This window comes from Rhinichthys klamathensis, unplaced genomic scaffold (assembly GCF_029890125.1).
Source record: "Rhinichthys klamathensis goyatoka isolate OS25496 unplaced genomic scaffold, OSU_Roscu_1.1 h1tg000176l_1, whole genome shotgun sequence".
NCBI lineage: Eukaryota > Metazoa > Chordata > Actinopteri > Cypriniformes > Leuciscidae > Rhinichthys > Rhinichthys klamathensis.
This window is the reverse complement of record NW_026606705.1, coordinates 1550001-1562500: the sequence shown is the minus strand read 5'-3', so window position 1 is coordinate 1562500 and position 12500 is coordinate 1550001. Positions and strand designations below refer to the sequence as shown.

At 38.0% G+C, this 12500-nt stretch overlaps 1 protein-coding gene across 2 annotated transcripts in view; it reads left to right on the top strand.

The window, feature by feature from the left end:
• Positions 1-12500, top strand: part of sema6d (sema domain, transmembrane domain (TM), and cytoplasmic domain, (semaphorin) 6D) — a 38114-nt gene that overhangs the window by 11838 nt on the left and 13776 nt on the right. For both annotated transcript variants that reach the window (XM_056260250.1, XM_056260249.1), the window contains 2 exons: positions 11488-11614; positions 12022-12136. In XM_056260250.1, the coding sequence (XP_056116225.1) occupies positions 11488-11614; positions 12022-12136 (242 nt within the window). The remainder of the gene's footprint in view (positions 1-11487; positions 11615-12021; positions 12137-12500) is intronic.

Below are 12500 nucleotides of genomic sequence, written 5' to 3'. Positions count from 1 at the left end.
TGTGTGAGACACTGTCTCTGTGGTGTGTGTTTGAGAGACTGTGTGTGTGTGTGTGTGTGTGTGTGAGAGTGTGTGAGAGAGTGTGTGAGACACTGTCTCTGTGGTGTGTGTGTGTGTGTGTGTGTGTGTTAGTGATCGACCGATATTGATTTTTATAACCGATACCGATACCGATTATTTGCATGTTTATGTGCCCGATAACCGATATGCAGAACCGATATTTATTTATTGTTATACTTCTGTTTTTGACACAATTATTACAACACAAATGAACTGGACAAACCATTTTATTTATAACAATCACTCCCTCCTTGCATACAAAAAAAATAAAAGTCCATAAAATAAAGTGCACTGTTACAAGTGTCTTTGTTTAAAAATAAAAGCTTTGATGAGGTAAAAAATAAAGCACAAAAATTATTCTAACATATTGGGGGGAAAAAATCTAAATTACCTGTTTTTTTTTTTTTTGCATAGCTATTTTAGTAGTGTAACTTTATTATTGCATTATATAATTTATATCTAAATTATACATATAATTTATAAGCATCAGCAGCAACAATGTTAACAATAGGCAAAATCAATTTTAAAAGTCTAATGTTTTCATATGGAGAAAATAATTGACAGGGGAGTCATATCACCTTTGCAGAAATGTAATTCATTTTAAACAGTTTTAGAAGGTTTATGTGCCGTTTAATAGGTTTAAAGAATGAGGAATAATTCACTGGGTAATATTGATTCACTGAATAACATTAGCTATAACATTGTCAGGAAAGTAACAAACAAAACAGCATATACATCATTTCATTTTCCAACTCGTATGTTATTAAATAATTAATAATATTTTTGTCGGTCTAGATCATGAAATGCTTTCTGACAAAGTGCTGTTTATCTATGCATTTACACAGAACTATAACTTAGGCTACTCAACCGCGATCGCGCGTGCAGATAATAAATAATTAATTTCCACAAAGCGGTATATTTAGATGTGAATTAGCGAAATAATTGCTATGTAGTAAATGATCATATAGCCTAATCTAGGGTGTTTAAACAAGATAATCTTGTCAAAAGTTTCATTCAGTGGCCGTGCTTTAACATTCCTGATCATCAACCCAGTGAGTCCTCAGCAGGGGCGTCACTAGGATTTTCATTTTAGGGGGGCTAAGCCCCCAATATGATTTTTTTTTTTAAAAATAAAAAAATGTAACACTTTAGTTTATCTAAAGATCACTATTAACCATTTTCATTACGATGCAAAGGCACGGTTTTATAATAACTGTGGTCCCTAATGTGAGGTAGGGCAAATAAGGGGGTTCGGGGTCTCCCCGAGAAAATTTTGATTTCTCTGATCTACATATGTGCATTTTAAGATGTTCTGAAGGCCAAAAAAACTTGGATAGTGGGCAGCTGATTATTTTTCTCTCCTCATCAGCATCACACTCTTTTTCTCTTTGTTTTTCTCTTGCCCTGTCTCTTCCCCTCCTAAAGCTGAGCTTTGACTGATATAGGCTTTTCATTTTTGTCTGTCAGTGAAGAAAGTAAACATGGGGTCAATTGATAGGTTGATTTTGCCTATGAATCATTTTCTCAGACGCGTTTATTTACTGAAAGCTACTAAAGGTAATTAAGTTTATTAAATGCATTCACAATATGTAGGCTACACATTTATTATTGATCTTATGCCTAATACAGGGCCGTAGACAGGGCTTTAGTCACAGAGGTCCTAAATTTGAGGTTGGTAGGGGGTTCAAATTTTTTATTTCTCTGATATGTGCATTTCAAGACGTTTGAAGACCAAAAAAGGATAAGAAATAGCTTTAAAACCATGTCAGTGGGCAGATTATTTGTCAATACCTGCTCTCTTCTCATCTCCATCACTCTTTCTTTTTTTCTCAGTCTCTTCGTCCCTTTCTCTTCCCCTCCTAAAGCTGAGCTTTTTTAATTTACTAAAGGCTACAATTTGTATTATATCCTCAATATGTACACATTCATTATTAATCTTGTGCCTAACATGATGAAAACGGCTTTGTTAATGTTTCTGTAAACTAATTATTACATTACATGAGTCACGTTACAGCCTATTTTCAGTTCAAAATGGCGAAATTAGACAAAACTATATTAGTTTGCCTGATTATTTTTTGTCATTCGTTTAACATTTATGACCTAAAAAAAGTAAAATATGAAATGTTAAGTTTAGCTACTTACATCTTATCTCGCACTTGACCGTACGCGTCGAGTCGCACTGTTAAAATTCGCGCTCAGCAGCGTCTGTGAACATAAAGCCTGCCTACTTTGATTTGATTGGTCATCTCAAATATTCTGACATTGACGAGCAGTGACAGACCAATGAGGCTCAGATGAACACACATGAACACACACACACAGCCTGTCCTCTGTTTCTGACGTGCTCTCTGTCGGCGCCGCTGCGGATTGAAGATGAAGAACGCGCTGAATCTGATTATAACAAGACTGAAGCGAACACGAATTTGTGTAGCCTACATTAATCTCACATTTTTAGGGGGGCTAGGCAGAAGTTTAGGGGGGCTGAAGCCCCCCTAAAAAGGGCCTAGTGACGCCCCTGGTCCTCAGCAATATGAACGAACTTTTTTTCCGAGACTAATGGTGAGCAAATACAACAGATAGAGAATTAAATTCAGCGCTTTTATTTTCAACATGCACTCATTCATGTCTGTTTTATTTAATTCATGTAAAGTTACGTCTTTATTGGGGCAGGACATGACGGATTACGCTACGTGACTCCATGAGTTCGTCTGAATTTTTTAGAACCAAGCTGCATAAATAAACTATATCAGGCATTTATGTCTCAAATCTCATTTCTGCATGTCTGTTATGTTAAATAAAGTTGAATAATTAAAGCAAAGCAAGTAGAACATATACTTACCTGTGCACAGAGTTTGACTGATCTCCTCAGACGCGGGCTGCAATGGCGGAATTCTCAAAACGGCCACAAGATGGCGCCATTAATCGGCGAATCCGATATTACAAAACCGATACCCGATTATGGGAAAATGCTTAAATATCGGGAAAAATATCGGTAAACCGATACATCGGTCGATCACTAGTGTGTGTGTGTGTGTGTGTGTGTGTGTGTGTGTGTGTGTGTGTGTGTGTGTGTGTGTGTGTGTGTGTGTGTGTGTGTGTGTGAGAGAGACTGTCTCTGTGGTAGGGCTGGGCGATAAATCGATTTTATCGATTAACTCGAATGTGTAGTTTACGCAAGTTTACGCCGATTTTTTTGAATGAAAACCGGTTTTCTCTTTAACAACCGCCGACGCGCCAATCTGGGCTCCCGTAGTTCCGACCGGGCTCAGCGCTTGCCATGATAGAGATACACAAACAACATGGCAAATGAACAAGCCCGCGGCAGCAGAAGCACACCCGCCGAAAACATTTACAAACTGAATCTGCAGGGCCGTCCACTCTCATGAGTTCACTGTGAGAGACGCAATTGTCACTTTTTACACGCTCTCACGCACACATCCATTTTCTAACGCAGAGAAACATCGCGCAGAAAAGATCAAGAGGACACTGACACCCACAGACTAGGCAGAGCAGGTTACTATTGATATGAAACAGATTCTCAGCTCTCAGATTCGGTCAATTTTAATACGAAATTCAAACAATAAACACAGACAGTTTTGGCGCTTGTAAATGTGACGTGAAAGATCGCTGACAGATCTCAGTTCAAGCGGCACATGAACCGATCATCTGTTACTCTTTACTAAGTAGCCTACTAACTTACCCAAATGTAGCTAATAAAATCGATCGATCAGTGTTTTTCAACCGCGGAAAGATGTCCATAAAACAGCTGGAGAACAACATATGTCACGTAACGTTACATTTACCTCAGGATGCCTTTTAATGACCCATAGCACGCATGTTAGTTGGACTTAAAATAATTGCTATAGAGAGGAGTATTTTGCTAAATATGATAACTATATTACACATTTATTATATTTTACCTATATCATTAAAATATTATAACGTTGTTTCTTATTATAAAAAACGCATTGTTTAATTTGAGTTAGTTTTAACCTTTAATAATAATAGCTGACAGGGCTCTCTGTATGTTTACAGCATTAGGTGATTTATTTTTGGAGAACAATTAACATAACACATTAACGTATCTACTGTACCTAATATTTATCCAAAGGAATTGATATTGAATCAATATCAGAATCAAAATCACAAAATTTGAAATTTGTGTTAAGCAATAATAAAAACAGTAGCATACCAGTCTTTTTGTACCATGTAAACATTGTGTTTATAGTTAATAAACTTGATACAATTATGTTTAGTTACCAAATAATTTGACAATCACAATAAACTTATTGTGATGCAAGTTTTTTTTTTTTACACATCCCCCCAATCCACCCCTTTTATGTTATGTTACATTTACACTATTTACAAAGACAGGGCCTGCCCTCTTGTCTTTTTGGCTTGTTGTTTCTGATTACACTTTAATCCAGATAATATCCCAGAAGGGAATATCAAAACAAAATAAAGTTAAAACTTGTTTTGAACAATTTCTTAGTCATCTGCAGATTGATTTTAAGTAGGGAGAGAAAAAAAATCGATTTAAATCGTAAATCGGATTTTTTGTGAAAAAATCGGGGATTTTTTTTTTAGGCCATATCGCCCAGCCCTACTCTGTGGTGTGTGTGTGTGTGAGAGAGACTGTCTCTGTGGTGTGTGTGTGTGTGTGTGTGTGTGTGAGAGAGACTGTCTCTGTGGTGTGTGTGTGTGTGTGTGTGTGTGTGTGTGTGTGTGAGAGGGACTGTCTCTGTGGTGTGTGTGTGTTATGCTGTTTTTGGATGTGGTTTCTGTGTCTGTGGTCGTGTTGATCTGGTTGTGACTGTGTTTAGCTGAAAACAACTGTTGAACACACAGAGGGAATAGACACTGAGGTGGTTCAGTGGTTGTGAAGTGTGTGTGTGAAGTGTGTGTGTTATCGCTCTACAATAATGACACTTGCTTTGATATGTTGTATTTAGTAATCTACATAATTGGCTCTCTGCGCTGATTAATGAGCCTGAATGTTGCTGTTAATTGCAGCCCTGGAAAGCAATTTAATTAAAGAAGAATTCAGAAAACCAAGCGCTTTAACTTGTAGTGTATAAAAGTTTATAATTGAATAATCCTGTACATAAAAAGATGCAGATTACACCCCCGGCGACTTGTGTGTCCCGGTTGATCTGACTAATGGAAGATTAGCTCTGATTAGCCATTAATTAGCTAAAGTGTCTCCCACTGACACACTCAGAGCTCTCGGAGGATTAGCCTCAGGTTGGGTCCGCTTTTAAACATTGTCACGGATTGTTATGGGATCATAGTTCATGGAGGATACCGATATATATTTTAGTTTTATAGCCAGCCCACTTTTTCAGAGGTGCTGGTTCTGGAAGTATTTTTGTCCATTCATTTCTACCAAAAAATGTTTTTGTTAAAGTGTTATAAGCCAATCAGCTACAAAGAGAATCATAACATTAAACTTTGTTTTGAAGCAAAATATTTATAAGGATATAAGATACTTTGCAAACATCATATGCCTAATCGAATTAAAAACGATAAATATAAAACTGCTCATTTAAAAATGTTAGTATGATAAAAACATTTTAAGTTTAATGTAAAATATGCATAGGCCTATATATTAAAATATTTAAGTCGGCTTGATTTAGTCATTCGCAGGGCTTCATGGGAGTGGGCGGAGCTAATGAGATAGATTGGCAGTTCTGCTTGTCTCGACTCTGATTGGTGGACATTTCTGTGCAGCATCATGGGTAATGTAGTTTTTCTCCATGACCTCTGCTGTTAAACACAATTATTTTAAAACTAAGTTGAAATACTTCATGCTGACACCTTCAGCAGAAGCAAATAGCATCGATGAACAACTTCGTAGCTCACAGTAGTGCTGTCTTTAACGGTTTATGAGCTATTGTTAAAAATCAATTTCCCCATGGAGAAATGAATGGAGATTTTACTTCCGAAAGCGACTGTTGCGCTCTATTCAGCTCAATTACATCCAGTAGTGTCAGTGCTGTCAAATCTATAATATTACTTAAAGCTGCAGTCCGTAGCTTTTTTGGGTGAAAATTAATTTTTAGCAAATACATAACCAGCCAGTGTTCAACACTCTCTGCTTGCCGTAGCTGTGAGGATGCTGGAGGTGGAGATTTATAGTCTTTTCTCACAGGACTTGATATAATTAAACTTATCAATTTGATGGCGGATCCAGAAAGGTTCAAACGACGATCATCAGTGACAGCTAGAGACTCACCCGCTGTAACATGCAGAAGACTTCGTTCAGACTCGTTCAGGAGTGGCGACAGAAGAAGAAGAGACTGCAACCGGACCCATGCGAACACAAGGATAATATCGGAAGGACATTACATGTTGTCACGCAATGCTGACGTTGAACATTAACAATTTGAGAACAAAGTATAATTTGCACGGTTTGACGTGATATGATTAGCGATTGTTAGATTTAATCAGCGCGATTCACTGCAATATTTTTTTTACCCTTAGTTGGTAAAAATTAGGGTTGGGTACCGAAACTCGGTGCCAATAGGGAACCGGTTCCGACGTAAACGGTAGTAACCAGACCGAATAAGAACGAAAATTTCGGTGCCTGATTTCGGTGCCTAATTTCATTAGGCACACACGCGCGCGCGCACACACACACACACACACACACACACACAAGGTCTCTCGCTCGCTCTCTCTCCGCCGTGCGTGTGCTACATGGTGCTACACAGTTTGGAGCACAGTTTCTTCTGTCTCGCATGCGCGCTCTTTCTCACAGGGTTTGGCTGCATTTCACGTGTAAAATTACGTGTCAGAACGCCCTCTGGGTGTGTGCCGATCTGCCGATAGTCTGAATCCCATATAGAATCAAGCCAATTCATTGGCTGATGGCGCGGGCGCCGCATCGACGCACTTACGTCGTCATACTATGTTGGCGCGCGCGCGCCATCTGCTCCTCAGATTTCTTTGCCGAAAAAGGCGAAGCTGGTCGGCAGCGCGAGGAGCTTGGCAGCGTCCCGTTCCCTATTGAGAGATATGTTACACCAGTAACCAGAGATGTTCTCTTTCATAGGTTCACTCAGCGCTGCGTAGCTAAGAAGCAGTGAATTTGTAGGCTGCTGTATCACGTGCCGTTTGAACTGACGCACAGCGATCTGTCACATTTCAAAGAGCCAAAACCGTTATTTATTGTGTGAATCTCGTAAAAATATTGACAGAATCTGACAGCTGTGGATTTGTTCCATATCAAAAGTAACCTTCTCTGTCTTGTCTGTCAGTGTCCTCTTTGTCCGCGATTTTTCTGTGTGAAAAGGGTCATTTGCGTGAGTCTCACGGTCAATGCGTGAGAGTTGGCAGCTCTGCCTGCTAGTAATCTCTATTAATCTCCAGTATTATTACATTGTTTGATACAATATTGTTTCATTTGATATTATGTAAATATGAATTTTTATTTTATATTGGTTTTATTATTACCATATGTTAGGCCTACTTGTATTTATATTGTTTAAAGATTTAAGTTAATATTGTGTCCAGTTTGGCCCTGTAAATTAAAGGGTATTATTTTTTTGATAAAGTGTGTGCGGTTTCATTTTCTTAAGTACCGATTTAAGAACCGTTTAAGCACCGGAACCGTTTAAAAAATACCGAGTAGGTACTGGAATCGGATAAAACCCAAACGATACCCAACCCTAGTAAAAATATATATTTATATATTTAAAATATATCGAGATATTTTTTAAACACGATATGGATTTTGACATTTCGTATATATCGATATATTGTTTATATTCTGATTTCGCCACTTTGCCTTCTCTGCGCTGTGCTCGCCCCCGCCTCCTTGCTTTTGTCCCCCCTCCCCTCGCGTGTTGTTCAACATGGCGGCGCCCGCAACTAGCCCGGAGGCTACAGAACCCGTCTAAAAGAATCGTCTTAAATGCTGTCTTACATGCACTTCTTGAGGCACACTAGCAAACACACGCAAGGTCTCTCGCTCTCTCTCCCTCTCTGCCGTGCGCGCGCTACACAGTTTGAACCATAGACTGTAAAAAGGTTTGAACATACAGATTCACGCAGTCTTTCGAAAACCGGGACATTTTGTGTCCCGGGAGAGTGGATAAATTTCCTGGGACAGGTTATTAAAAAGAATGACAATCCTGGTGGCAACCCTGGCCTTTGCCGTCGTTGAATTATTATTTTTGTATACAGGGATTTTTTTTTATGTCGCAGAAGCACTTTGGACTACATGAACTGCCTACCTCTTTGCACTCCAATGAAAAAAAGACTGTGGTATTTGCCATATTTGTTTTTACAGTAGTTTTTGTTGGGTTATTTTTCCTGTAAAGATATCGAGATATATATCGTATATCGAGATAAAGCAAAATATATCGAGATATATTTTTTGCTCCATATCGCCCAGCCCTTGTTTCTTACTAGTTCAGACATTTTCCGATGAAAATTCTTATGTTGGTCATGTACTTCCAAAAAGTATAATCAGTGATTGTGAACGCCAGTATCCACACCGGCGCAGTGACTGACAGACACACTCTCCTCAAACATTGTGTTCATCCGTGCTGTGCCGCGCCGAGGCACAACCCACGTAAAGTTGATAAGTTGATGCAATTGCAGATTTTGAACAGAGATGGCGACAAAGAGGGGCTGCAGCTTTACTTACATTTATTTGACAGTTCACTGCCCCATCAGTCCGCACCCCAAAGTCGATCCAGAACCTGGAGTTTAATCACGTCAATCTCACTACCCCTCCACAGACCCAGGCCATCAGCAGGGCTCCAGACTAAATTTTCCACTGGTTGCACTGGTGCTACCAACTTTCTCAGTTGGTCGCACCAGCATATGATTTGGTCGCACCTTTTTTTTCTTTTTTTTTTGCTACATGCCATGGGATTAATCAATGCATGCTGATGAATAGTGGTTTTAATGGACCAAGGCTAGCAAAGGCTTTCTGGGTTGCAGCAGAAATACCTGTAATATATTAATTATCATTGCCAAATTTCAGGATTTTCATGGATTTTGGACAGTAATTTTAATCTGTAATTTTAAGCATTTTACATTTGAATTATATACAATCTATCTATTTACATTTGAATCATATTCTATCTATCTATCTACCTATCTATCATCATCTTTCTATCTTTTAAAAATCATTAAACATTCAAATATATGCATTACATTTTAAAAGATTAGAGTATTATAATAAACTGATACAGATTTTTCGTTATCAAAGTTTATAGTTGTAACAAAAAGCAGAAATCTCACACTCCTTACCTTCTGCATTTTATAATAATTTCCTTTTCCTCTGTCGAGCGATCATGAGAGTAATCGCTCGACAGAGGAAAATATAACCGCTGAAAAGACGTAGGAGGAAGGGGCTCTGTGTTTCGGGAGACCATTTTAATATGCCTTAATTCGTGAATTCGTAATTGGCGCGTTTCACCATCAGTGTGCGATGCGCGTGAGTCAAGTCAAAAACACGGTTTGGAAAATGGATTCATGATGTAGCCTACTCGTTCATTTTGAACATAAGTTACGGACTGCAGCAGCTGATACAACGGCGTTCTGTTGCTCAAGCGTCCACTCGCACAAATGCGACCACATATCATTTTAACTCACACATTCTCAATTTGGTCGCAGTCTGGAACCCTGATCAGCCGGGCTTCATCGCTCAAGTCAGTGGTGGAATGTAACGAAGTACAAATACTTCGTTACATTACTTAAGTAAAATTTTCACGTATCTGTACTTTACTTAAGTAGAATCAATAGTGCATACTTTTTACTTTTACTTCGTTACATTTTGCAGCAATTATTATACTTTCTACTCCACTACATTTCTACAACGTTCTGTTACATTTTCGTTAAATTTTCTGATCAGTTTTCCCTGCCAAAACGTCATCCTGACCGTCCGTTCATCGCACGTTTCTGTCTCTCCAGTGAAGTTTAGTTGCCATAGATATATCAACCCGGTCACACTAAATGCGTCTCTATAGCACGCAGTGTGTTTATCGTGCAATTTATATGCGGAAATTAGTTTTTACATGCATAGGAAACGCATTGGTAGGTTTAGTCAGAGACTATTTATATAGTAGTGGTGTGGGGTGCGTGTGTATTATACGTTTGGTTAGGATTAGTATGGCAAGCCAAGAGGTTCAGAATTACGCCATAAATGAATCGCGTTTACAGCCAAACGCCGTCACATACGGCGTTTAAACATAATATGTGTATATATATATATATATACCGTATATAATAAGGGTAGCCCTATATAGTAAGCTTGATGTGTATATTGCCTAATTGCAACCTTGTTCAGAAATGGTGACAAAAACTTAAAATATAACTGCTTTTCCATAATATTGAACATCATTATAGGATTATTAGGTTGAATGAGTTAGAATTAACTGTTTTATTAATCATTAGAATATAGACATTAAGAGAATAAATTGTTATGCAAGTACTTTTACTTTTAATACTTAAAGTACATTTAAAATCAGGTACTTTTTACTTTTTACTTAAGTAGGGTTGTCATTGTGGTACTTCTACTTTTACTAAAGTAAATATGTCTCTGGTTATTTGTACTTTTACTTAAGTACTGAGATTCAGTACTTCCTCCACCACTGGCTCAAGTTCACAATTCAGTCATTCATGTTTCTCTCTTACCCAGTTCTCAGTGCCACTTGAGTTCAGTGAATCAAAAGGAGGAATACAGTGCAACCAGTCGGACGTACAGTGAATACAGTTATAAAAAGAATTTAAATAGTAAAATAATTCAAATGTAAATGTTTATGAGTGATGTTTAATCCTGCTGGACTGTGTGAGTGTATCGCAGCACACATCAGTGTAGATAAACACAGCAGCTCATGTTAACGCTGACCTTAAACACTAATGTTTGTCTGACCTTAATCTCAACCAAACACACACAGATAAAAACAAGCTGATCCCAGAATTACAGTCCAATTTGACATTTGCTCCGGAGGATTAACAGGGCTCAAAAAATATGTTTATTAGATCATTTTTACTGTTCATATCTGTGCTTCTGATGTGATCTATTGTGTTCTTGCAGTGTGATGCACATTTCAAGTCAGTTACATAAAAATGTAGATTGGCCTAAAATTGTCTAAAAAGAGTCTGAAATTGTTCATTATATGCTTTAAACTAAAAACACTATAGTATATTACCTTAAACCAGAGCTAAAATTCACAAGTCTTTCTCACATTAAAATGTATTGTGTAAAATTAAAAAGTAATGATCAAGACTGTGACTCCGCACATCAGTAATGATGATTTTAACGTCATGATGATTGAGTGTCATGAGTATGTGCTTTAAGAGAAGAAGCTCGAGAGTATTTGTGTGCTGTATGTTTATGTTTGCTATTGAAAGTCATCTATTTATTGTCTTTGTGTTTTTCTAATGGTTTCCTCATTCCTCACTCTGCAGATGACTGACAGGACATGCTGTCACTCTGTCGTCATGACGATGGTCTCTTTCATCTGGCTCCTCCCACTCATCGCTGCCACGCCCTTCCCCAGGGATCTGCAGCCAATCAGTGTGGTCGGACTGGAAGGTGAGTCACATGACAATTTTTCTGCAAAATGTTTGTTTACTCTGCTAACATTTTTAATGGCCCTCCTTCAAAAATTCTAATTTGTTGTAACTTTTTAAAATAGTTTGTCTGAAGCAGAATACGTCTCTTTTTTGCTCATAATTCTTCTAACCTACTGGCTTTTGATAGCAATTAATGATATATTTCGCAAAATTTACTGAGCTGTTTCTGACAAATGGAACAGTATTTTTTCTTTTACCCATAATTTGACAGTAATACAACTGATATAGGGACTTAATTAACATTTCATTTAAACATTGACATGAAGTCCACTTCATACAAACACCCAGCTGCATTCTGGGATGGAAAGCGTCACAGGAACGGCTGGGTTGAGGGTTGCCTGACTGAAGTGTTGCTGTGCTCCACAGACTCACTCCTGTATCCCAGTTTCCAGGGTCTGATGTCAAACAATAACTCGGAGCGTCTCGGGCTGGACTATCAGCGGATGATCCGGATCCAGCAGATGCTCTACATCGCCGCCAGGTCTTTCATTACTGAAGACAAATCTGTGCACAAAACACATGCAGTGTGGACACACTAACGTGAACGTATAGATGCAGTGTAAAAATCTAAATAAATAAAAACTCAATTAAAATCCAAGTATCTTGTCAAAACCTGCTTGAGTGAAAGTAAAACAAGCTTAAAATGTAGTATTAAACAGTAGAAATAACCACTTCCTAGTTAGTGCTTCTGTCTTTATTTGGGGCATTTGGTTGTTTTTCTCTGCAAATATTGATATGCTATTAATTAGAATAATCAGCATATAATGTAATTAATTGACAGCTCTAATTGTTACTCAATGTAATATTTATTTACGTAAATATAATGACAGTATCACTGTTCTATT